The sequence below is a fragment of the Echeneis naucrates genome, chromosome 13 (assembly GCF_900963305.1).
Source record: "Echeneis naucrates chromosome 13, fEcheNa1.1, whole genome shotgun sequence".
NCBI classification, from domain to species: Eukaryota; Metazoa; Chordata; class Actinopteri; order Carangiformes; family Echeneidae; genus Echeneis; species Echeneis naucrates.
In genome coordinates this window covers 1,059,340-1,086,672 of record NC_042523.1, presented here as the reverse complement: position 1 = coordinate 1,086,672, position 27,333 = coordinate 1,059,340, and the positions used below count along the sequence as shown (strand labels likewise).

General features: G+C 40.0%; 1 protein-coding gene across 2 annotated transcripts in view; it reads right to left on the bottom strand.

The window, feature by feature from the left end:
* Nucleotides 1-24,767, bottom strand: part of pak4 (p21 protein (Cdc42/Rac)-activated kinase 4) — a 39,810-nt gene extending 15,043 nt beyond the window's left edge. Inside the window, exons 1-6 of one of the 2 annotated variants that reach the window (XM_029517627.1) lie at nt 24,624-24,767; nt 11,428-11,664; nt 7,264-7,478; nt 6,937-7,138; nt 6,566-6,799; nt 5,179-5,637 (exon numbers count right to left, since the gene is read on the bottom strand). In XM_029517627.1, the coding sequence (XP_029373487.1) occupies nt 5,179-5,637; nt 6,566-6,799; nt 6,937-7,138; nt 7,264-7,478; nt 11,428-11,628 (1,311 nt within the window). In that variant the 5' untranslated portion in view covers nt 11,629-11,664; nt 24,624-24,767. Of the gene's footprint in view, nt 1-5,178; nt 5,638-6,565; nt 6,800-6,936; nt 7,139-7,263; nt 7,479-11,427; nt 11,665-24,392; nt 24,508-24,623 lie in introns of those variants that run through there. The other variant, XM_029517628.1, reaches the window with a different exon arrangement.
* Between the last annotated feature and the right edge of the window lie 2,566 nt (nt 24,768-27,333).

Genomic DNA, 27,333 nt, shown 5'->3' with positions numbered 1-27,333 from the left:
GAGTAAAGATGTGGTTGTTAGTAAAATGGTTCCAAACCCAACCAAGGGGAGAAAATGGAATCCAAGAATGGCAGTGCAGGAAGCAGAAGCACCTCTTAGGCATACAGAGATTGTGGGTAATGTACAGATAGGCTGGGGAGGCTTGGGGCTTGGCTCAGGCAAACCGGTGTGGAGTAGAGCAGTTCCCAAAGATAAGAGGAAGCTAATTGTAGAGCAGGTTTGTAGACAGGAGGAAATATTGAGAGGTGCGAGGGCAGTGGCTCAGGCTAAGCTGGGACAGTGGTTGAACTGGGAAGGTGTAGAGAAGAAAAAGCTTAGTTGGAAAGAGCTGTGGAGTATGGAGGAAAGTAGGATTAGATTTTTGATAGGGGCAACATATGATGTCTTGCCAACTCCCCAGAACCTAAAACTCTGGGTAAATTGAGACCCGTTATGTTCGTTGTGTTCAGGTACTGCAACTCTAAAGCAAGATTGTAAGGTCAGTCTCTCACAAGGCCGATATACGTGGCAACATAACCAGGTTTTAAAAAGCTTAGCTGCAGGCATTGAAGAAATACGGAGGCAGGCAATTTTAGGAGGGTCTAAGACAAAGAGAGTTGCAATACAGTTTGTGCAGGAAGGAGGGAAAGTTAATAAGATAATAAGGAAGCAAGGCAGCTTAGAGGATGCTTGTGACTGGGAGATGCAGGTAGATTTAGGAGGAAAGCTTGTTGTTCCCCAGGAAATAGCCTGCACAAAGCTAAGGCCTGATATAGTTTTGTGGTCTAGGAGTAGAAAGAAAGTATATTTCATAGAGCTGACTGTGCCTTGTGAGGATTTAGTTGAAGAAGCATATGAAAGGAAAAAGCTCAGGTATGCAGATCTAGGTAAGGATGCTGAGCAGCAAGGATGGAAGGTTAGGATTTGTCCAGTGGAAGTAGGATGTAGAGGGTTTGTAGCCAGATCTGTTGTTGCTTTGTTGAAGGAGGAAGCGGACAGAGGGTGAGGAAAATGTCAGATGAGGCAGTAAGATCCAGTCAGTGGATTTGGGTTAGAAGAAGTAATAGTAGCTGGGGGTCCAGCAGGGGAGCTCTTAAGATAGACAGACTCCAGGGAGAAGCAGAGGAAGAAATCCAGGAAGGGGAAGTGTATTTAAGTGGAGGGTGTGGCCTGTTTGAGCCTCTTTGCCACCGTGCGGTTAGTCCAGGTGAGTTGGCCTGTGTTGGTGTGTTGATTTTATTTAAATATAGGATTGTTCAGGTGAGTTTAGTTGCTGAATCTGCTAGTGTACCTTGTATTGCCTCCACCTCCTGCCCCCTCTAAATTTTCATGCCCCCTACCCGAACCAGGGTCTGTATCCCATCCCTACTTTACTCTCCACCTCTTCTATTTCTCCCCCTTACCCGAACCAGGGTCTATATCCCCACCCCACTTTCACTGGTGCAGTTGGTGAGAGGTCAGAGTAGTTGATAGTCGTGCTGTTTGAGTAAGTAAGTAATAGCATTAACAGACCATGCACTGGTCGAATTACATGTAAATTTACACTCTACTAAAGGTAATGTTGGGAGGTGGAGACTAAACACAAGTTTATTGCAGGATGAACAGTTTGCTACAAAACTTGGTGAGGATATTAGGGTATTTTTGGATATTAATAGAGAAACAACAGAAAGTCTAGCTACTGTTTGGGATGCACTTAAGGCGTTCATCTGAGGAAAATGTATAGCTTATAGTTCATGGAAGAAAAAGTACAACAATGGGAAAAAGAAATAGGTAAATTTCTGAAGCAACCTGCTGAACAATACAATTAAGAATATTTCAGAAAAATCTGTACACTAAAATTTGAACTACATGAACTATACAATAAAAAGGTAGCGTATTCACTATTTAGGCTCAAAACAAATTTTTATGAAAATGGTGAAAGAACTGGACGATTCTTGGCAAGGCAAAACGCCTGGATTCAAATAACACTATTACTGCAATTAGAAAAGATGATAAACTATTCACTTCAGCTAAAAAAGTTAATGAAGTTTTCAAAAACTTTTATGAAGATTTGTGTACGACTACATGTTCGGCTAGTGATAAAGACTTGAACTCTTTCTTCCAGAAGGTAGAGCTACCACAACTGTCTTCACAGGAAAAGGATAGTTTGGATGCTCCCATAACGGAAGCTGCAGTTAGAACCGCAATTAAGGATATGAAAACCGGGAAATCACCTGATATAGATAGTTTCCTGGTGGAGTACTATAAGAAATGTTGATATTCTTTGTCCATTTCTCACAGAGGTTTTCCATGAAGCGTTTGATTATGGCTCACTCCCAGAAAGTCTTAACCAGGCTTTTATATCACTAATACCAAAAAAAGATAAGGATTTGACGGACCCAGCCAATTATAAACCTATAATAGAGTATAGTTTCTTAAAAAAATGATCTCCTGACTATCATTAATTATTCATTACAGACTGGCATTTTCTCCACTGTTTTGAAGACAGCCATAGTTAAGCCACTCTTGAAGAACAACAATTTGGACACATCATTACCAGAGAACTATTTCCAATTTGCCATTTTTAAGTAAGATTTTAGAAAAACCTGTTTTTAATCAATTACATGATTTTATGACCTTGACAAACACTGATGAAATATATCAGTCTGGTTTTAGAAAATATCACAGCACGGAGACGGCACTAATGAAAATTGTCAATGACTTCAGATCGAACATGGACACAAAAATACCGTCTGTGTTAGTGCTTTTAGATTTGAGTGCAGCGTTTGACACAGTAGATCGTACCATTCTTTTAAACAGACTCTGAAATTTAATTGGCATCTCTGGTACTGTTTTTAAACTGATTCAAGTCACATCTCACACAGCGTGGGTGAACACACATGTAGTTTGTATCAAATGAAATGCGGTGTTCCCCAGGGGTCAATTTTGGCTTCAACCCTTTTTAATCTGTACATGCGTCACTGCGTGCATGTCCCATGCGGCTCTGCTCCGGTTACGCAGCCCTTATTTGGGGTGAAAAAAATGGCCCAATCAAGGATTGTTATATGTCAGAGGAAACCTTAGGGCCTCTACTATTGGATGGAAATTTTGTTTTCAACGTAACTTTGATTGACAGGAGACGCTGCCTGCACGTAGTAAATGCGCAGTCTGACAGACCTTTAAAGTAGCATGAGCATAGTGGGAAAAAATGACAAAATGTCCGATTAACTGGACACGATGGATAAAATTTAATGCGGATTACTGTTGGGCACATCTTCAGCTTTAAAATGAGGCCAAGCTTGTGATTTTATTCAATGTTTTAGTCAGGGTTTGATCAAAGAATGTTTGTATTTCACGGAGATAGAAAACGACGTCCGACTTTTTTTGCTTTTGGTGAGCAGGCTTGTTGAAACCTTTACTGGGGAATAATTTTTGCACTTTGGTGTTGTTTTTATGACAGTATACGATTTTTTTGGAGGTGAAATTAACGGTGTAAAGATCGTACACATATGTTTACACTCCCTTTGTTGTTGATGTGACGTCACTTGTCTTGCTGTCGTCTCCTACTGTCCAACACATTTTCAGTAACTATGATAAAACCAGAACACCTGGAAACGTCAACATTTTTGTGCATGTAGCTGAAAATGTGTTAAAAATGTCGTTAGCATTGAAGTTTTCATTAAACCCTGCCTAAAAAAAAAAAAAAAAAAACATAGTAACCTAAAAATATTATAGTGTTGCCTTTGAGAGGTCCAAGCTTACAGGACATCGGGATGAAGCTGGTGCTGATCTGGACTGGGTTTTGATTGAGCGGGAACTCACCTTCCCCTTTAAACCTATGGAGGGTCTAGCACAAACAATTAAAAATAAGGTTTATAACCCCATTCTAGGACATTCGAAAATAGTTTGGCAAGAGATACATAAGCGATGTAAAATCTCTCAGTATACTCAAAAATATGCACCCATATGACACAATCCAAAAATAAAGATAGACAGCGCATCTATTGGACTCAATGGTTAAAAAAAGACAGCAGAAAAAATAGATAATTTATTTGAAAATAATTTTCTTTCATATATTAGATTTAAAGAAAATTTTAAATGAAAGGATAGAGGCCATTTTTAGAAGTACTTACAAATTAGACACTGTATTAAATGTGGTTAATATTGGTCAGGACAGAAGTCAAATCGAATTCTACTTACAATTACCCGAAATAGATCATAAGGTTTCGAGATGGTATGAGATGTGTCCTTGGACAAATAATAATGGTTGTAATAATCTCAAAATGATATGGGAGAAAGAGCTGTCTTGTATGCTGGATGAAAAAAACATTGAAGGGGATTCTTTCAAACACTGAAGAATACATAAGAGGAGCCAGAGGCAAATTTATTCAGTATAAAATAATTCATAGATATTATTTTTTTCACCATCAAGAATTAACAGAATGGGTCTAATCAATAATGATTTATGTTGGAAGTGTGGGGCAGAAAGTGGCATTTATATGCATGCATTATGGGAATGTTCTAGGGCCTTGTGGGAAAAAGTTTAAATTATTGTTGTAGTTGAAAATCATTAAATTGTGAACTACCCAGCTTACCAAGACTATGTCTCCTTGGAGACAGAACTGTGGTACCACTGTTGGACAAATACAGTTGTAGAATATTAAAAACTGGCCTAATAACATATAACTAATTTATTTATTCATTTATTCTTTTTGCCATTATTACTATTTATGACCTCCATTTTGTCTGTTGTGTTTGATGTTCATCTGTCTGTTACAATAATGAAAATATAATAAAAACTTTGAATTATATAAAAAAATGCTTTATCTAATACTTTTACCAATGGTATGAAAAAAAAAACAAAACAAAACATGACAAACATCAAAAACTAAATATTACAAAATTCACGATAGTGGAATTAATGGTCTCCATCAGATTGAACTGTTGTATCTGATTACTCTAAATTGCCCGTAGGTCTGAGCGTGAGTGGTTGTTCAACTCTGTCTCTGTGTTGGCCCTGTGATGGACTGGTGACCTGTCCAGCATTTTCCCCCGCCGTCACCCAATGTGAGCTGGGATTGGCTCCAGCACCCACCGACCCAGAGACATATACGCAGTAGAAGAATGAAAACGCAGTAAAAAAAAATGCCATTTGTGGTGTGATAACTCTTAGTGTGTTAAAATTAGAAAGGTTAAATAAGAATAAATACAAGCCACTACCTCGTTGAAGAGGAGTTCTCTGCGCTGTTGTTTCCTCAGATCCATCTTCTTGACAGCCACAAGTTTCCCTGTGGTCTTCACTGTAGCTATACACACGATCCCTGTCGACCCCTCCCCAATCTTAATATAGTGATCCAGGTATGTCCGCGGATCGCCAGGATCCACAACCATCTGTAGTGCTGCTCTGAACTGCTCATGGGAAACCCTCTGAGGCTCTCTCTGTGGTGAGCGGCCCTGGGATGGAGTACCCAACACTGGGGGCCCAGAGGGCACAGGAGGTCGTGGAGCTGGAACATTGGGGTGAGGAGTATGTGGATGCTGCGTGCTCTGAGCGGTCAGGCTTGGGTGGGAGGCATGATGAGAGTATGACTGGCTAGCAGGGGGCTTGGAGCTGGAGGACCCTCGGCTAGAGCCACCAGATGGGCCATTCTGATGGGAAGATTCATGGTGTCGACCCGGCTGTAAGGAGGGGACAGAAAAATGTTACCGAAAAATTTTGTAGGATGAGCAAGCAGTTTTTCTTCAAAATTTTATATACATATTAAGCCCATTTCCCCAATTTTGCGTTTTGTCTTCTTCACAAACCAAATGTTTGAGAAGAAGCATACTGTATACTGCAACATAATACATTTCTTTCAAAGTAAAATTAGCTTTTTAATTCATTATTGAATTCTGAGCATAAAAATGCAATTAAGAAAAATCAAGAAATTTATCATAATGAAGAATTTTAATCACTACAGCACTAACTTGCATATATTAGGAGAGTCACGATTTTTTTAAATCCTTGATTTGATTTCACTTTTGATTTAAAGTTCAAAACTCAGTTAGATTCTTGATTTTTTTGGGGGTACTTTTAGCAAAAATGTAATGCAATTTTAAGACTGTTTTAGGCTAATCTAGTTTATTATTATTATTGGTTTAATGCTATGAGACCTCATTTAATTTTTTCATTTTTATTTGATGAGAAGATAAGGTCTGCACGATGTCGTTAGTGATAATTTCAATCAATTTACCACACTGAGGCCCATCGTCAAATTTAAATAATTCACCTACAATATAATATAACAATAACTTGTTTCATCTGCAAACTGTAAACTTGCTTGCTCCCCAAGACAACATGGACATAGACAAGAAAGTTTCTCTCTCAAAAAAAAAAAGTAAGTCATCTTTAGCTTACTTATTATAATAAATGGCTCTGAATTACTCACCTACAATTTCTGTATTTTGAAATATGTGATCTGGGGCCAAACGCTGACAGGTTTTAAGACAGAACAGTGCGATTCTTGAGAACTCAGTGATAACAGTGATGATTTCTCAGCCTAAAGATTTGCTGGTTGCCTTTTCCCTTCACACTGGTGCCTCTCTCTACTCATGCTGCTGACCCTACCTGTCCTGTGGGACTGCGCCCGCCCTCACTGTCTGTCCTGGGGTAGGTATTAAATGGCCGTACAGACTGTTGGGCAGTCTTCACTACCCCCTCTGTAAGAGGCAGGTTTGGGCTCTGGATGTTGGGCCCAGAGAGAGGCCTCTTCTCCCTAGGAGATTGAGGACTGCCACTCCGTGTTGTATAACTTGACCTTGGCCTGTGGTCACCAGGTTGGTCTCTGGGAACCACCTGCACCTGTGAAGACGCAGGGAGGGAGGGATTATTGCCAAGTAAAAGATAGATACACATAGTAAATGTATAAGCCCCATTTTATTCACTTCTTACAAAACTATTAACCACAACTTCATTTAAAGACGCATGAGCGTCCCTACCTGGTCTTGGTCCCATGGCTCCTTGTGGGGGGGGGGAAGAGGCCCAGAGCTTGGTCTGTCCATGTGAGCCCTGCTGGGCTCTTGGCCACGGGGCTGCTGCTGAGGCCGACCCTGGACTCCCTCGTCTCTGTAAGGAGGACAGACTGCATGCTGACCATGGCGGGGATCATCCCCTACCTGGTGATCTGGTCTGGGTCTGTCTCTGGGAAACAGAATGATGTTAACATCAGTACAGATGCTAACATGTGCAACAAGCTCCACTTGAGACAAACCAAGACCCTCAGTTTTAGTCCCATTTAGTTCTATTTCCGTGACCTGATTCTTTACCTGTCTTGTCTGTCTGGGTATGAGTAGTGTCTGTGGTGAGATTCTCCATTCTCCTGCCCCCCACCACCTCTTGAGGAGCTGGAGTCCCTGCGAGGTTGGATTGGGGGGCTTCCTCGTCGCAGGGAGTTGGAGCGAGTCACAGACATGGTATCAAACTCATCCAACAGCCAGGTCAGAGAGCCATCTGCTCCCATCTTGTTGCCACGTACAATTGTCTGAGGGAAACAAATAGAACTAGAAAATTCCTTGGCAGAAATTGGGGGGCTTCTGCCAGGGTGAATACATGATTCATTTTTTAGTCTTCAAAAGTCACACCAATCATATTCTGGTTTGGAGAAATTACTTGTTATATTGTTACTGTAGCGCTCCCAGTTTTCGCAAAGGGCTAACATATACGACACACTTTTGTATTTTGAGTCTATATACAACATGTTGTATTTTCCACTTTCACAGTCACATGATAGTACATTCCCATTACAGCTCCCATGGGCTCCGCCATTGTTTTAGGACAAGACTTCAGCTAACGACCAAACATTAACAGTAATATATATATATTGTTGGAAAAGGTTACTTTTTATGTAAAAATGGTTTGGTGTTTTGGAAAAAGCACAAGTTTCCTCTGTTTTAAAGTTTAAATGAAATTTCTACATCCAGGTATGAGAGAGCTAATAACTTTGGGAAAAATTGGAATCGCGACACTAAAACGGATAGCACTGCACATTTTGATGCATATTTTGGTATATATTGGGTTATTTCAAAGCTGCGGTATGAGTTACGCGCAGAAATTTGATAATATAAATAAATAATAAGTATGGTGAATATTAAGTACTTAGAGGTAGCTGCAAAGGTAGTGCCTCATGCTTTTGCCCGTGGCACTAAATAATAATAATAAGAAATGCGAACAATAACTATAGTGACTCTGTGCAGGCCCTGAGGCATGAACTACAGTTATATTACATGCTTGAATGCTACACCTCTGAGGAAGGCTGGAGTTTTGCGGTAAGCGTGTTGCGTAATTTCCGGTCACTGGCGGTTGTGCTCTCTGCTGTGCTCTGTATCATCTCGTGTCATCTCATGTCATCTTGTGTGTTGTTTCCACTGTTCCTCTGTTATTATTTCCTAATTCACTCAATTAATCCGACAGCAATTATTGTCACACCAACACTAGGTTTAAAAGTCAATATCTCTCCTTTCTCCAAAGATTATAACCAGTTCTGCTCCTCCGCTAATCAAACTACCCGATTAGCAATGTCCTCTAGCTCTCTCTCTCTCCACTCTCTCTTCCTCTTTCTCCTCCTCCTCTCCTCTCCTGTTCTGTTCTGTGTGCCTCATGTGTAGTTATTCTTCTGCCTCCTTTTATGATAGCACCTCTTGTCATAGATGCAGGATGATGGTAGAAATGGAGGTGAAAATTAATGACTTAGAATCACGGCTCTGCACTTTAGCTAGCCTCCCCCCTGTAGCCAGTGCGGGCCGACCTAGATGAGCTCATACGGCAGCCGAGATAGTTTCCTACCCTCCAGTGGCTCCCGAGCAGCAGGGATCTAGTCAGGGCGGCTGGGTAACTGTCCGAGACAAGAGGAATAGTCATAGGCAGAAGCCCCCGGTTCACCACCAACCAGTTCACGTTTCTAACAGGTTCTCCCCACTCACCGACACACCCGCTGAAAAGCCAACTCTAGTGATTGGCAATTCTATTCTGAGGGACGTAACGTTAGCGACACCGGCGGCCATAGTGAAGTGTATCCCGGGGGCAAGAGCAGGCGACATCCAGTCTTACGTGAAACTGCTGGCTAAGGGTAAACGTAAATATGCTAATGTTGTTATTCACGTCGGCAGTAACGACACCCGACTTCGCCAGTCGGAAGTCACAAAAATTAATGTGGAATCAGTGTGTACTTTTGCTAAAATGATTTCGGACACTGTAGTATTCTCCGGCCCCCTCCCCAATCAGACCAGTGATGACATGTACAGCCGCATGTCGTCATTTAACCACTGGCTGTCGAGGTGGTGTCCCGAAAACAACCTGGGCTACATAGATAGCTGGAAGTCTTTCTGGGGGAGACCTGGTTTCATTAGGAGAGATGATGTCCATCCCACCGTGGAAGGGGCCACTCTCATTTCTAGGAATATGGCCGATTTTATTAGAAATCCAAAACCCTGACAATCCCAAGTCGAGACCAGGAGGCTGTGAGACTGTGCCTCAGTCAGAGCGGTCACCTGCCGAGAATAGAATAGAGTCTCTGTCTATGTTTAGGTCTATAGAAGCTGTGTCTGTCCCCCGACCACCTAAATTTAGAAAAGTTAATAAACCCAAACTAAACAGAAGAGGAGCTAAAAACAATGACCTAACTGAAATTAAAACAGCCACAAAGTCAGTCTCAAATAACACTGCAATCAAATGTGGACTGTTGAACATTCGATCATTATCATCAAAATGTCTACTAGTAAATGATCTCATAACTGATCATCGTATTGATTTATTTTGTATAACAGAAATGTGGCTGCAGCAGGATGAGTATGTTAGCATTAATGAAGCTACACCTCCAACTCATGTCAATTTTCATATTCCTCGTACCACAGGTCGAGGAGGGGGGGTGGCTGCAATATTTCAGTCAAGCCTATTAATCAACCCTGGACCAAATTCTGGCTGCAGGTCTTTTGAAAGCCTCACTCTTAGTCTTTCCCACTCAGACTGGAAAAATTCTGTTAGTTACAGTATACCGTCCGCCAGAGTTTTCTGAGTTTATATCAGAGTTAATACTCAGTACAGATAAAATCATACTGGGAGATTTCAATATACATGTTGATGTAGAAAGCGACAGCCTTAGTTCTGGGTTTCTTTCCCTACTACACTCAATTGGCTTTTCCCAGCATGTGAATGAACCCACTCACTTCTACAATCATATCCTTGATCTTGTTCTAACATATGGCATTGAAATTGACAAGCTTGACAATTCTTCCCCAAAACTCTCTCCTGACTGACCATTACCTTATTACATTTGAGTTTACTTTAATAGGCTCCACAGAAGTGAGGAATAAATTCAGCTATAGAAGATGTTTTTCTGAAGCTGCTGTGGCTAAATTCAAAGAGAACATTCAGTCATCATTCCCAACAATGCCTAAAAGGCCTTCAGTTGATTCAGAACGCTGCTGCACGAATGGTAACAGGAACTAGGAAAAGAGATCATATCTCTCCTGTGTTAGCTGCTCTTCATTGGCTGCCAGTAAAATATAGAGTAGAATGCAAAATCCTTCTTTTAACATATAAAGCTCTCAATGGCCAAGCTCCATCATATCTCAGAGAGCTCATAGTTCCTTACTGTCCTAGTAGGCCACTCCGCTTTTTACTTGTGGTTCCTAGAGTCTCCAAGAGTAAATCTGGAGGCAGATCTTTCAGTTATCAGGCTCCTTTTCTATGGAACCAACTTCCAGTATCGGTCCAGAGGCAGACTCTTTAGCAATTTTCAAGACCAGGCTTAAAACTTTCCTGTATGCCAGAGCTTATAGTTAAAAAATTAAAGTCCTCTGCTCTTTATCTATGCTGCTGTAGGCCTAGGCTACTGGGGGAAGGACTGAGCTTCTCTCTCTCTCGCTCTCTCTCTCTCTCTGTCTGTCTCTCCCTGTCACCCTCTCTCACCCTCTCCCTCCCTCCCCCCTTGCATGCGCTGATAAGAACCATCCTTCTTAAAAAAAAAAAAAAAAACAAAAACAAAAAAACACAGTTTCTCCCAGAGGTTTCTGCCTCTTAAAGGAAGTTTTTCTTTGCCACTGTCGCCAAGTGCTTGCTCATCAGGGGATCTGTTGGGTCTCTTTAAATAATTTTATAAAGAGTTTGGCTAGACCTGCTCTATATGTAAAGTGCCTTGATGTAACTTTGTTATGATTTGGCGCTATACAAATAAATAAATCTGATATTACAACACAACAACACTATCTGACTTAATGATGCATGCATGTGTCTTTAATGTAGTCAAAGCATCTATTAAACATTTTGTGTAATTCCTGTGACCCTGTCAGATTGCAACTAAGACTGTGGGTAAATGGTTACCTGGCAAAAATAAAGGTTCAAATTGAATGTTTAAGATTATAAATGCTGTGGTAAATATGAAGCTGTAATTAAAATGCAGTCATGAAAAAGATAAAAACTTTCAGGCTGCCCACCTTGCGTGGCTCCACAGTTGTGATGACAGTCACATCAATGAAGGGTTTAGGCCTTTTAGCAGTGTCTTCGATGAGGGACTGCCATTGTCGTGGCAACCCAACAAACTTCTGCTCCTGCTCATCAAAGTCTGTGTGTACACGATGCTCAAAGTTGGATGGAGCTGAGATCTGGATACGAGACTTCTTCTTTTTGGTGAACATGATGAAGGCTGAAGTAGCTGCAGGCAAGCATAAGACCTGCAGGGAAAAAATAAGACAGTGATCAGCAGAAGAATGCTGCTGATGTAGAAATGTCTTTCAAGCTTGGATATAAAGTAAAATATAAAGTTACAGTAGCTAATTTTAGTCAGGATGCAGCCCCAAAGGGTTGGGGTTTTAAAAGCAAAAGTCTGCTCAGCTGTCTTGACCAGCCAGAACAAGGATAGTAACTACAATGTGATTGCTGGATTTAAATATAAAAAACACTTATTTCTTGGTTGGGCTTATATTAAGTAAACAGTTCTGATAAGTTATCAAAGGCAGAGTAGTTTAACACTTTTAACACTTGGGGATGTAAATGACTCTCTTATGGAGACTATTTGTGTGGACATCACTCAAGTGTAGAAGTGGAGGGGCCAACAATCCACTGAGCAGTTTTTACTATCCACTGCAGGTCTATTCCCTCAGCTGCAGTGCAGCTGGAGAACCACACTGTACAGCCATGGGTCAAAATACTTTTGATGGTGCAGGAGTAGAAATACATACACAACTTCTGTGGAAGTTAAGGTCAACACATCGTTCTGTGAGGCTTGTTTTTTCACAGACAACATTTTGTTGGAAACACATATGTGGAGATAAAATAATTAAAAATGGCCTAGCTCAGCTTGTTTGGTTTCACTGTCACTGTCATGTTGAATGGGGAACATTGAATGAAGCCAAACTGCCATCAAAGTTATTAATAACGCCTGCACTTTTTACTGCAGTTTTACTCTGTATTCCATAGAAAACTAGTGATCCTTTGTCAACAACAAACAAGTCTCCCAACAGCCAAACCAGATTCTGCTGGGCACCTGAAGGCAGCAGACGGGGGTGGGTGGGCTGTTTCATTCTTCTCTTTCCATTTCTCTACACAATAGTGTCCAGCTCAGCCAATCTAAAGGCCTATACAAATCTGAAATAAATAACATGTTTATTTAACTGCTCATTACAAAAACATAACAAAAACAAATCTTTGGATTTGCCTCCATATATTTGAAAGAAAAAAAAATTACTGTTTAATAGTATGCACTTTTTAAGCATTCTGCAAAATAAAGATATTTTTAAATGACATCTATCTTACTGCTCCCAAGTCTCCCATTTCACACAAACTGATAAATATATAGATGGATAAATACACATACTGTACCATTTATCAAGCGTATTTATCAATGCTGTGAACCCAGGCTTGGTCACCGTGCTGAGAGGCACCATACCTTTAGCAATGAACTCAGTTATTGCCTGATTGGGGGGAGGGAGGTTTGAATTGAATTGAGGACTATGTATAGAGGTACGATGTAACATACAGTGTATTCTAGGGCTGGGAAAAAAATATTAATTACTCGAGTGCAATAGTTTTAAAAGTCTTAAAACTATTACTTCCATTTTATTGAAACCCCACAACTGTGGGGCTTTGTGAATGAGCACACAGCTATTGTACACCCATTTAACCAATTTAAAAAGTGACAACAGAAATGGGTAATAGTAGTTCATTTAACTAGTACCAACAACCTTAAAAGCCAATGTTTGGATACATTTTAGATTTGCTGCAAAAGTAGGGTTAGTGGTAGTGGTAGTGGACAAAAGTTGTGCTTTGCACGTCACTATTTTACTACTGCAAAAATACAACAAACCTACGCAACCATTTTAGAAGATGGAGGTTTATTATTATTGAAGATATATGAGAATGTACTGTAATTAATTATTTGGGTATTTCTGATTGATACTGAAGGATGTTGGATCGTTGTCAAATCGAATCTTGCCCTAAAGAATTCAAATGAAATTATGAGGTTCTTGACATCAGCAAGCCCTAGTGCAGTCTACGATGCATATTTTTGCACACTGGAACTAGAAAACAAGACAATAGGCCTTTAATTTTAACAGAGTTTGTGATCACTGTTATCTGGTGTTTGATGAATAAAACTGATTTCCAGAAGATTTTTATTTTGTGTGGACAGGTTACAAATATATCGAATGTTTATGTATTGGTTGAATTGCCTGTTTCCTCTGAGTATATTTGTCATTCGGCCCATGCAGAATACAATGCTAGATCCACATTTATATAGATTCTAATTCTCCACCCAGATATCATCCTTAGGTTTCGCTACCATTGGCCAAATTTCTACATATCATCAAGGTTATAACACAAGTGATAGATATTATGAGTGTAGTGACAACAGGAAGGAGACACATATCACCTGAGGGCAATCATTAGGGAAAACAGGTAATCAATATATATCTGAGCTCAGGAACACAGAAAGGCTGGTTGGGGAAATGATCATATTACTTCCAGAGGATAATCAACATGCACCTTGGCAGGATGGGAACAGTTCATGGCTTAGGTTGTATTAGCTTATCGAAATCACAAGGAGCTTCAACAGATGGCAAATCAGTATGAACATTTATCATGTGGGCTTGACAATGACACAGAACGTTTCATCCTCACAGACAGTAGTCTGATCAGAGCTTTAAACTGCAGCTAAATCAATGCTTCTCAAATAGTGGGGCGCGCCCTGGCGTGTGTGACCCCACGGAACATGCTTTTTTTGCCATACTAGAATAAAGTGTGATCTATATTTCTTTCTTTTTTCGTTTTTTCTTTAATGAGAATAAGAATACAATGTTACGCAGAGGTGAACTTATAACAATTACATTTACATGTAACAGAGGTGAAGTGACAAAGACAAAACAGATTGCAGAACTCACCACAAAGCTAGCATTTCATTATTTCAATGAATGGCCATCACGATTGACTGCTTGTACTATCAATAGACTGTACTGTGCGGGTGCAAATGGAGGCCTCTATAAGACAAAGTGAACCTGAATGTGCATGACTTCACTTGCAATGGGAAAGTAAAACAAGTCAAATAAAGAAAGTAGGAGATATCACCAATTTAGCCTCAGATTACAAATGCCACATTGTGTGTCTGAAGTTAATAACTACTTTTGTTTTTATAAAACATGGTGTTAGATTTGAAACAGCACACACACCCGTACACGTTGGGCTGTCACTCTGCTATTGTCCCCCTCCTCACCCATACTTCCCAGTCTCTCCCACACACATGCCTGGTTAAACAGTAAGAAAGCCAGTGTGGCCTTTGGACAGGAGAAGGTGAAGCTGCAACCCTCTGTCCTGATAAAGGTAGAGTACACAGGTGGCCTGCACAGAGAAACACTATGCAACCTTGTAGCTGCTGACTGCTCCCAGTATTGGCCTGCTTACTGTTTAGACTGAGCTTGTTTACAGTTAGAATGAGAAATGCGATGCAGGCTGTATGCAGAACTGTCTTGTCACGCAAGCACATAACCTGATTCTGTTACGAAGCCATACTTGCAGAGGGGAAACTCCTTACCATTGTCGCTGATAGGTAGAAATAATACAGTCAAAATGGCTTTATTGCCTAAATTTCTTTTTGTTCCAATGTATTCTTTTGTTCCTACCCAAAAACTTTTTCTAAATCACTCAACCAAATGGATATCACCTTTTTGTGGGGTGGTAAGTCCCATAGGGTGAGGTATTCACTTCTACAAAAGCTTAAATTTAGTGGGGGTTTTGCTTACCCAATTTTCTGCTTTATTATTGTTCAGCGCATACTCAAAAGATTTATCCATTGGCTTCAGTGTCCAGGGTTATTATGGTGTAGACTAGAGGCTCACTCTCTTCTTCTTTCCTAACAGCCTTGCTCTCCTCCTCCCTACCACTGAAACCCTCTAATTTTACAAGTTACCCTGTGGAGCTCTTGCCTGAAATTTTGGTTTCAGTTCAGGCGCCATTTTAAATTTGTGTCACCATCCACCCACACACCAGTAACTAAAAATCATCTGTTTCCCCCATCACTTATTGACGCCATATTTATGATTTGGCATAATTTAGGCATTAAGTACTTTAGGGATCTTTATAGGGATAGCATCTTTTCCACATTTTCAGATGTGAGGTCAGATTTCAATTTGCCTGCTTCCCATTTGTTCCGTTCTTTCCAAATTCCGACATTGTGCCTCTACTCCGTCTCCAAGATTCCCCTCACTTCCTTGGGAACCATGGGACAATCGTCTAACTTCTAAAACTCAGTCAGAAATTGCTTATATTAAAGATATATGCACAAATGATGACATTTGATTGTCACTCAGCTACTAAAAGTCACGCTAGTTGGGAACAGGAGCGAGGTCAGAACTTTACAGACGTGTTGTGGGACAAAGCTGTTCTTAGCATATGGTCATCTACATATTGCGCTAAACTGTAACTAATTACATTTTAAGTGCTGCATAGAGCCCACTTATCATAATCCCCACTATCTGAAATATATCTGAATGTTACACTATGCAACAGACGCCAGGGCTATCCCTGTAATCTAAGCCATTATGTTCTTTTCATGTCCTGGGTTACAGAAATTTTGGTTAAGGGTTAAGGGGGTTAAGCGCCAGCTTTAATGTCCCCAAAGGGCAATTGGTTACACAGCCAGCAGTGTAAAAGGTATACAAGCATACAACACAACACACAAACACCTATATAGTCAATGTACATTAAAATCATGACTGTTGTTGAGGATGGAAATGGACAAATAGGACAAATGATTTTTTAAACCTGTTTGTCCCACATCGTGGCATGGTGTATCTACGTCCTGAGGGAAGAAGACTGAACTCACTGGACAAGGGGTGACTGGGGTCAGCAGCAATTGAGGAAGCTTTCCTGATTGTTCTGATTTTAAAAATATGGTGGAGATCAGAAAAACTAGTGCCTGTAATCCTACTGCATACCTTAACAATGTTCACTGACCCAAACCAACAAATAAAAGAGAAAGTTAAAACAGATTATGACATTTGGTGTGACAATTCTATGATTATGTCTAAGGTTCTGGGATAAAATATTGTTATTGGCCTTTGCATAGCTATATCTGGACTCCGTCGAGTCCTCTCATATCAATTCTTTACAATCAGATGTACTGGCCTTTACATCTCTTTTAGCAAGATGCATCTTATGTTCATGGAAATCCCCCAAAACCCCATGTATTTCCTTCTGGCTTAGGGATGTTATGTTTTTTCTGTAATGTGAAAAGATATGATACTCAATAAAAGGTACTTCAGCTAAAATTGTTCATAAATGGCAATCCTTCATACTTTAATTCACTGCAAAGCTTACCACCAGATTGATCATCCTCACCCCCCCCCCCCCCCCCTTAATGTCATTTTATTTATTTATTTTACGATGCCATTTTATTTTGATTAATTAATTATATTTATTTATTCAACCTATGTGATACAAATGATAGACATTTGTATTTATGACTTTTTTTGTTTTCTTTACACTACATCTGTTCATCTACTATCTTTTCACATTACAAATTTGTTACACTTGAGTTTAATTTAATTTTTGGTCACTGTACAGGGACACTGTTCCACTGTTCCTGTCATCAGCCTGGAGATTTGGGGAGAAAAAATGGAAAATGAAAATGTATGTGTAACCTCACGCTTTGTATCCAGTATTGCATTTTCAAAAAATTATTAATTAAAAGAAATTAAATCAAGATGCTGATGGAATTTGATACTTAATAACTGCAGCATACTAAAATTAGTGTGTTTATGTGCAGTTTCGCAAATCCCATCCCTCACTTGTTGGACAAATTTAGACTCCAGCACTTCGCTTGAAGTTTTTAATAATACATTTTGAAAAACGAATCCTCTGCTATAAAAATATAGACTCACTGTTACAATATTAGTTTTGCAAGTGAATTTCCATTTGCTTTGTAAAATGTTTGTAGAATTAGTGCATCAATGATTTATGAAATGACAAAGCCTATACATCTGTGATCTTAATTGTGGATCCACCTGCCAAAAGCCGCTGTACAATATTAAATATATTCAAATCATATTTTTCCAAGCTTAAATTGAATAAACATTAGGGATGCACCATTATTCAATATGTTATTGAACAGTTCAATATGCTCTGTTCAGTTCAATACACAAAGGCAAACAACAATACATTTCGGCCCATCACAAAACTTGGTACAGCACATGCTGTGTGATTAGATACACCTGGAGCAGACACAGTAGAGACAGCAGCACTGCACTGTTCATGCTGATCAGAAGTCCCTGACTTTCCCAGGAGCCAATCAGGGCTCAGCATGCAAATACTGGAAAAGAGAGTGGAGAGTGAACCTTGAGCAAACATGGCGTTTGAACGGGACTCGAAAAAAAAATTTTTTGAAAGGCACCATCCTGTTACGAGTCCACAGTGTGGACCATTGCTGGATTTTGCGTTGACTGATGATAACAGAAAAATGAAGGTTTGTTGTTTAACTATTTTTGAATTGATGCCACACTTAATATCATGTTCACATTTTTTGATTGTATTTGTAGCAGTTAAGTCGTTTCTATGAGTGGGTTAAAATTTTGTTTATTAGATACTACTTTCTATTTGATATTGCCTATTTTTGATAAAGTGCTCCCTTTTTATGATACATTTTGTGGCTTGACTACATCTGGGCTATTCTCTGATATTCTATTCATAAAAGTTAAAGAGTTTCTAATTATGGTGGCTACATTGTTTTTTTTTTTTATTGGATACTGCTCTGCTTCTTATGGAAGGGTGTTAAATTTTTATGATAAAGTGGTTTGACTGCTTGCTTTTAATTATTTTTACTTGTAATATATTGCCTTTCCGCGTAGTAGTAGTTCCATATTCAGATATTGAAACTGTACAATTACCGTGGCCCAAAAACCGTGATGCATACCAAACCGTGGGAAAACTGTAACGTTGCATCCCTAACAAACATACAGCTGACGAAAGAAAACATGAAGCACTGGCCTTTCTGTGCTCATCCTCATCACCCTAACCCTAATTTTGCGAAAAAACAACAATAATCAGATGGATGAAACAGACATCCAGGACATAAGAGCACTACTTCCCAACTTCCCAGCTTGTTTCATACTGACAAACTAGAGATCAGTGCAATTGTCTTGATGTGTCACCGACACAAGAGCCTTCAGTTCAGCCAACAGCTGCCCTGACACTCACAGCATCAGCCTGGTTCAATATAGGGCAGTTCCCAGCAGCCCATGGGGCACAAAGAACAAGCCCCTACCACTCCCATCGGGCTAAACAATAAACTTATTGTTATTCTCTGACTCAGTTTATTTGCACTGTGAGGTTTCAATAGCACTGTTTTGTAGCGTGGCTCAGATTTACTTCGGCCAAAGTTTGAACCTGCTCCACAGCTGATCCACATAGGACCAGAAACGGATCAACCAGAGTGACATGAAGGGGCTCTTACCAACTTTACCGACTGTCAGTCCTGGGCTCAGCTACGGCACTACTTTCCATATAATCTCATGTTGGACACAGGAAAGACAGAAAGAAAGACAGACAGACACCCACAGAGCTGTTTTTGTGACAAAACGATCAAAAACCTCATTACATGTTCACAAAAGACAGCCAAGGGTCCGTGGGCACACAGTGACACACACCGACACATGGGTCAAGTGGGCTATTAACCTACACTGTGTCACATTCTGATGGTTTCAGGAACACATGGTCCAGTATCATGATATTACAGAGAGAGAGGGAGAGAGCGGGGTTGCCACACATTAAAGAATATGAACACATGTAAATGAGGTCATTAACACAGAGAGACCTTTCCGGTCTCATCTTGTTCACATTTCCTGTGTCTGCCATGAAAGGTTGTTTTAATTGTCAACTAGCAGTAATACAGTTCACATCACATTTTGTCAATTCTTGCCACCATATTGATTGAATGGAATTTCGCTACTTGTTGATTGTAAACGTAGATGGAGTTCAAATGTGTGTAGATATGTATATGTGTTTTGGTGTATGTCTGTCTGTATACGTGTATATGTCTATGTGTGTGAGTGCGTCCATGTCAGTTGGTACTCTAATACCAGAGGAGACTGTACCTGCAGCTGTCACCTATAGCCCCAGGGTTGCTGGGACAACAACCTGAGAGTGGAGACAGAGAGCCCAAAACAAGACAGGTTTAGGCTCAGCGAAGCCCTCAAAGTGGAGTGATTTATGAGAAAACTGTAACTGTTACCAGAACACTGAACAGACAGTGACCAAGTGAACAGGTTCCTGAAGCATTGTGTGTCTTTTGGTGTTTTGAAAGCCTAAAATATGGACAAGACAGCAATGTAAAAAAACAGGGACATTTCTGCTGTTTCTGTTTTCCTAAGAAAATGTATTGGAGCATATGGGAGACATGGATGGTGGTCATGTCCTTCAGAGGCTCACAAATCAAATTTCATTCAACTCACTTCAACTCTATTAAAGTAGACACATTTAGGTCTGACCTGACCAAGGGGCCTACGCTGCAGGGTTAGGGGTCACTACCATTAATAAGGTTTTGAAATAAAGGCAGGAAGAGACCATAAAATTGCATTCAATTATAAAACACAAGTTCAAAACACATCTGATCAGTTGACAATAACAATTGCTTTTAGAAGAAAAATGGTAGGACCGTGAAACAAATCTGTTCAGTTTCATTATCTAATCTCTAAGAGACTACAAGGTGCTACTATAGACACGGCTGGATGACATTCCTCTGTGAGTGAAAATATTTACACTCAACGGATCAGAAACTCACACAACCCTGCCAATCCCCAGCTCCAGTTCAAACAAAGCATGCAGTGTTTCAGCCAATCAGCGCTGACTTCCAGAGGCAGGTTGTGGAATGTGGAAAGGTCAAAGATAAAGACAGCTGAGAGGCCAGTACATGGAGCACACTATAAGTAGTACTGGGAGCAACTCATGACCTTCCAGCTATTAATTTCTCTCAAAAACACAGAAAAAATATTGAAAGACAGATTAAGAGACCAAAGCAATGGACATAAAAGATATGGACGTAAAGATATTCTGCTATGCAATTTTGGAAAAGCTGCAAGAAAAAGTGTGAGATAACCCCCCCCCCCCAACACACACACACACACAAAGCACATCAACAAAGTGTACAAGACAGAACCTCCAAACTCAGAGATGCTGTGCTTTGTGACTTTTGTCATGGTTTGTTTCCCTTTTCAGCTTTCTTTGTTTTTGGATGTATTTTTTACTTAGTTTTTCTATCAGTCAGAATTCCTGTTTTCACGCACTGGATTGCGCTGCTGCTGACTTGAATAAGGGTAGAATTTCAGTGGTAGACACATGTCCAGTGTAATTGAGGTGTGACTCTATGTCACTTGACGAAGCACATGTCTATGTGGGGCAGGGTCTGGTAGGGCTGAAACGATTCCTTGAATAATTCGAGTACCTCAATTACAAAAAATTACTGAGCAATTTCCTCTACCTCGAGGAATCGTTTAATTTTTACAGAGCATGGTATTTCGCCCGGATTACTTTTAGGCCCAGTTCCAAAACACCCCCTACCCCTACTTATTAGTAGAATGCTCGATTACTAAAATATTCGATAGCTGCAGCCCTAGGATCTGGGCCGCTCAGCAGGGATAGAGGTTGATCCAACAGATGCATCATCTGGAGATACAAGCTGTAGCTCAGGGTTGGGCCTCTCTAATACCATGGATTTTTGCATCAGAGAAAATATCTTTGTTGGATGGGAAATTACCTTTGGACCTGAATCCAGAACAAACAAACAGACTGACCGCCCTACCCACACCCACCCACCCACACACACCCACACACACCCCCACACACCCCCACACACCCCCACACACCCCCACACACACCCCCACACACACACACACACACACACACACACACACACACACACACACACACACACACCTTCTCTCCAATACTCCACCAACACAGCAAGATAGAAATTATGGCTACTCCCTGAATTCATGGTCTCATGACAAAACCTAAGTGCAATTATCTACATGCAGGGGTTGGGTTGCTGGATGATTCACAGCAGGTAAAATAAGTATTGAACACATCACCATTTATCTCAGTCAATATATTTTTAAAGGTGCTTCTGACATTACATTTTCAGATGCTTCAATAACCCATGCAACCCACACATGCAAAGACATCAAACCTTAGATGTCCATCAATTATGTGTGATACAATGAAATCTATCAGTAATCAAAAAGCAATCCTGCCCCTTGTCAGTACAAATTAATATCAGCTGGTTCGGTCCCAACTGATGGCCTATGAAAAAAAGTGTCTCATTGCCAAGGTGTCACACAAGAAGCACCTCTCGATGGAGACCTTCACAACCTTATTGTTGCAAAACATTCTGATGGTATTGGTTACAGAAGAACTTCTAAACACCCGTTAGCCACTGCAATGGCGCCAATGTTGATATGTCGCCATGAAAAAGGAAGTCCTTATAACTTCAACTACATTGTCCAATCGGCCCCAAATTTTGCACACCAACTACATTCTGTATCAACCAGTGATGTTTTCATGTTGTGCAGTGTTTCTCAAATTGTGCATGTAATTTCACACCAGCTACAGTAGGTGGCAGTGCTTCTTTAATGTGGCATGCCATTAAACGGTGGGAAATAAAGATAGGTGTGCACATTCTGCCTAAAAAGTCTGGCAGCAGGCAGCATGAAGCCAAATAAATTAAGGTGGCACTTACAGACAATTCACCCCAATCATATTGATAAGCAGCTTGAATGTTGCCATTAAGCTTGTAAAAGACTTAATCTTTTTGATAAAAAAAAAAACTGCACAATTTCTTTTGTCTATTTCATTTTTTTAGGTTAAATAAAAAAGATTGAAAAAAGATTGTGGTGACACCACAATATGTATATACATACATATTGTGGTGTCACCACAATCTTCTGTGTTTAATAGGGGAGGGGGTATATGTATTCATACTGAACTGTCCAGTACAGGGCAATAGGCAGGACAGTACAGGGAATACACACTTGTGTACCAACATACTGAAAATATTATCACATGTTAAAGCAAAGCGGATCTACTCGCCACTCTTTGTTTCCTTTGGGTGATGGAACACTATCGCACAGACCCGTATGATGTGTCATTCTAGCAACCTCATTTAGCATGTAGCACAGACCAGCCTCTCTGAGCTTGAGCTACTCAAGCCAATTTGAGTTCATTGATATAGTTAGTAAAGATGGGCCACGCAGAGCCATATGGCATCTCGTTTTAGCACAGAGGAAGAGTGGGAGACTGTCTTGTTCTTGTTTTTGTTTTTTCACTATGGCAGCAAAGCAAAGTTTTTGGCATGGCATTTGGAGCAATCTACTGCATGTCTATGGAATGCATCATCCAAGGTGAAAATATCTACACACCACTGTTGCTACAGCTGTCTGTGTTCACGTTCACAAGCAACCGTAACTGTGGCCAAACTGTCCTAGAGAAAAGAGAAACAGGCAATTGTATTATCACTTCCGAAACCACAAACCATCAGTAGAAAAGAAGGAAAAAGGTAAGAGAGAGACATGCACCAGGAAATGTTTGTGTTATAGGAATAAATTGTTGTTACATGTCTTTCCCATTTTTGGTCACTCTGCACCTAAAATTTAAAGAACAGCTCCATCTAATTGTCTGTTTTAGGTTCAAGAATCAGCTGAAATGATTTGAGGGGGAAAAGCCTTTTTAATTCATCTCCATTTTGCAGCACCTTAGGCACCACAGATCTATTCACTATGAAGCAAAGAGCTAGTTGAAACCTCTTGCATGATAAGATGACAACAATCTAGCTATAGATTTCCCACTTAATGAGTAACAACTTGGCTCCCTGAGCAGAATAAAGTAAAATAATTAAAAAACAGCAGCATGCTACCTACCCAATTGCCAATTTATTTCTAAAGCTTAGCCAGGATCCCAAAAAGCCTATTTGGCATATCATTAGCAGAGCTTATGTGACCATGGCACTCATTTGCTTCATCAAACATCTGGTTTTAATATATTTGTAAGGGGAGTGGGGTATTGATTAATTTAGTTTCACCTGTGCTGGATCCGCTTTCTACACCACAAAGGAGAGAAATCTGTACCACCACCTACACTGCAACAAACAACAAACAACCTAGAGGCCCAGGGCAGAGGCCTCACTATAGTGCAATCTAGAAAAATCTGTTAACTATAAACAGGAAAATATATATATATTTTTTTTTCAACAACACAGCTGCTAAAAGATGATGATACACAGAACATGTCTGCCAGTTATACTGGTGGTGATTTTTCAGTCCTATATATATATATATATATATATATATATATATATATATATATGTATAAAAATCTGGCATCCCCAGAATGTTTGATCTGCCGAGCTCAACCATATCAATTCACTAACTTTTCTCAAATAATCTATTCTGCATATGAAACTGAGTCACATAGCTACCAGCAGAGGGAAGAGGGAGGAAAATACAAAAGAGCAGAGGATGAAAATAAATATGTGGGATCGAGGACAAACTTGATAAAATCTCAAACAGACAATATCCCATGTGGTCCTGCATGTTGTCCGGACAGAGCGGATTGGACACAACCCTGAATCTGTCTCACAAATGAGAAAGACGAAGGGATTGAAAGATTCAAAATTATCGTTTTTGAACTCACTGCAACAGACAAAACGCACCAATAGTCAGAGCACGGCAGTCGAGAAAAGCAGATCCGGGACTCTGCCTGAGTGCTGGCTGATACCGAGAAGCAAAGCTTCCCAGACCTTGTCAGAAGGAGCCAATGAGTCGAGCTATCTCACAAGGTCTTCGCAGTGCAAAAGCCCACAACATTAGCTCAATTGGTGCAAACACAGCGGTTTTATCTGTTCCAACAACTTCCGCAAGTTAGTTACCAGTTAGTATGTTCACCACACTCCAACTCCAACCCTCTTCATGCCTCAGAGTGAGGTTTTCTCCATATAACATAATCCCAGTGCAGCAGAAGTAGCCTGTAGCCTCCACAACGCGATCGGACCTTAGAACAGCTAGCACTAGCCACCGTTAGCAGCTAACAGCAGGTCGCGCTTCAAGCTTGAGCGCAATTAGCCTTAACAGCGGCTCCCAAGGCTAATGGGCCGACTCACCCGAAACTCCGAAAACTTTTTCCGCTGCCCCGCGACGTGGAAATTCACACTTGCTGTTTACAGCAACCGAGCAGTTTGACTAACTTTGTACAAACTGTGACATTAGCAGAAATCTTACTTCCCCGACGCCATGTTGAAGGGAGAAATTACTACATCCGGGAAACTGCGGTGAAACACCATGGCAACCGTGTCCGAGACTAGGCGCCGCGAGGGCTGAGTCCGACCCAGGAACCTGTGCGGCCCCCATGACCCAGTTAATATTTATATATTTAAAGTCATTTTAAACCACAAACTATCCCGTTTTTGTGCAAGCAGATTTAAAAAAAAAAAAAAGAAAAGAAAAAAAACCACAACAAATATTGTGTAAAACGTTTCAAGTTGCTATGGAATGCCAAAAAAAAGATTGTGGAGAAATAAAAACACATGTGGAGGGGATGTTTTATGGCAATTTGGTTTAAATTTCTATGGTGCTTAATCTTCATCTCGGTCTTCAGATTGTTCCATGGAGATGAACTGCTTCAGATGGTGGACGTATTCCCGCTGCAACTCTGGCACATTTAGTAGGACACTGAAACACCAAATTTATCTGACCTTGAATAGCTAAGCCTCTTCCACACCAGTTCTCTATTATCAACCATTTTGGCTGCTTTACTGTGACTTGTGGAAGTTAGTTCAGTCATTTGTATTGATGTGAGACCTAAACATAAAGCAGCTAATATTTAGCACATTGGAGTTGAGCCTGCCACCAAAGCAGAGAGACAGACCTCTGGTGTTTTTTCAACAACCGCTGCTAGATGATGCAGCAGACTGTGGTACCTCTGCTGCCATTCTGGACTGCACTGACAGAACCAGCACAGAACCTTCAAGACAGAGAAGAAGGAGTATTCCAAGTTGTATCAAAGAAAACTGGTCAACTGTAAAAATGACCAGCGTGACAATAAACAGCTTGCACAGTTTCCCCAAAGACCCTGACATGTAGTTTGTAAAGTATTTTGCTGTAGCTCTGCTAGCTAGCTGCTTGTTGTTATTCTAGCAATAGTCTTCCTTTTAGAAACTGAAGTTATCAGCCTTATAAATTATATTCAGCAGTATTTATAATGCTTAGAGTATTTTACATTGTTCAACATATTTTATTTCGATAGAAATTGTGAATTAAGCAATTTCATGCTCAGAACTGTCCTTAAAACCATAACACCATAATTGAAAGAAAAAAAAAAATTCCAAAATGTATTGATATTAAGTTATTGTTGATCATTAGATAGAATGCAGGTTTAAGGCTCTTGGACATTGCTTTTACTTTATAGCCTTAACCTAGATTCAGTTTTATCAATAGTCTCTGGAGGTTTTAACTTGCATCTTAGATGTTGCTTTAAATTTTATTAAAAGGCAAAAGCAGAAAGAATAGCTGAATAAAACTGGACCTTTAGCCAAATGAGGAGGGTTAAGGACATGTACAAGGTGAAATTACAGTGGCTGAGTAGAGTTTAAACCTGTGTCAAAGCCACAACCTGGACTGAGTTGGGAACCTCTGAATAACGCAACTGAATGATTTGCCATTTTCATAAAAACAATTATATTTATATCAATGTATATTTATAGTATATCTAAAGGCCTCTGCAGCAGACCTCCCTGGATGTTTATTCAGACTGGCTGAATCAAACAATGAGGAAATGAAAACCTGGTCCCGTCCAGGTTATTTTCACAGACTCAGTTACCATGGTAACTGACTCAGAGTTTAAGTTTAATCTCCCCTTTAGAAAAGAAAATTCAGAGTATCCCTCATTTCACAATTAACAAAGTCAGAGTTTCAACCCACTTTCTGAAACAGACGCCTGTTGTACAGAACTGATCTGACTCAGGGAGATAGACAAACAACCATACAGATAGGCAGACAGACCATTTATTAATCCTCTGCGGAAAATTGCATTGCCACAGTAACTTCAACACATAGACAGGACCCCACACATACAAAACAGCAAAATTAATAATAAAAAACAAACAACAATTCCATGGCTACTACGACATAAGCAATATATATAATCATTCATTCCTTCATTCAGGTCCTGGTCATGTTTCCAGGTCATGTGGTGTGCTGGAGCCAATCCCAGCTACAATATAAATATAAATATACATATCCCTAAAGGATTGAACAGGATGTGAACAATCCATCCATCCATCACTGATAGAAGAAAAATAGTGTTAAAAGTTTAGCAGATCTGTCATGGAATTGATATTATGGTTAAAGCACAGGGAGAATATGCAACTCAGAAAGGTCCCAGGCCGGGAACCAAATCCATGACCTTCTGATTGTATGGAAACAGCACTAACCACTGTGTTAGTAAATAAAAACTTTATTTTTTGGTACTTATGATAAAAAGTTTCCCTGTTCAGTTGACCTGTTGATTCTTTTGAAATGAGATTGAAAAAAAAAAAAAAAAAACAGTGATACCTTGTGCAATTTTTTTTTCTTCTTTGAGAGACATGATTAAATATAAATACAATACTATCATAGGATAAATTAGCAGCATTGTGTATTTTTCAGAGAAAGAATCAGAAAAATTGTATTGTCCAATTGCTAAAAGAAGAAAATTAATCTTTTACCTGGCCCATAGGTTTGCATAAGGCGATGATAAAAACACATAACAATAGATAAACACACAATATCTTAAGTTAAAAACAAGAAAGAAAACAAGTTTTTCACACAGCATTA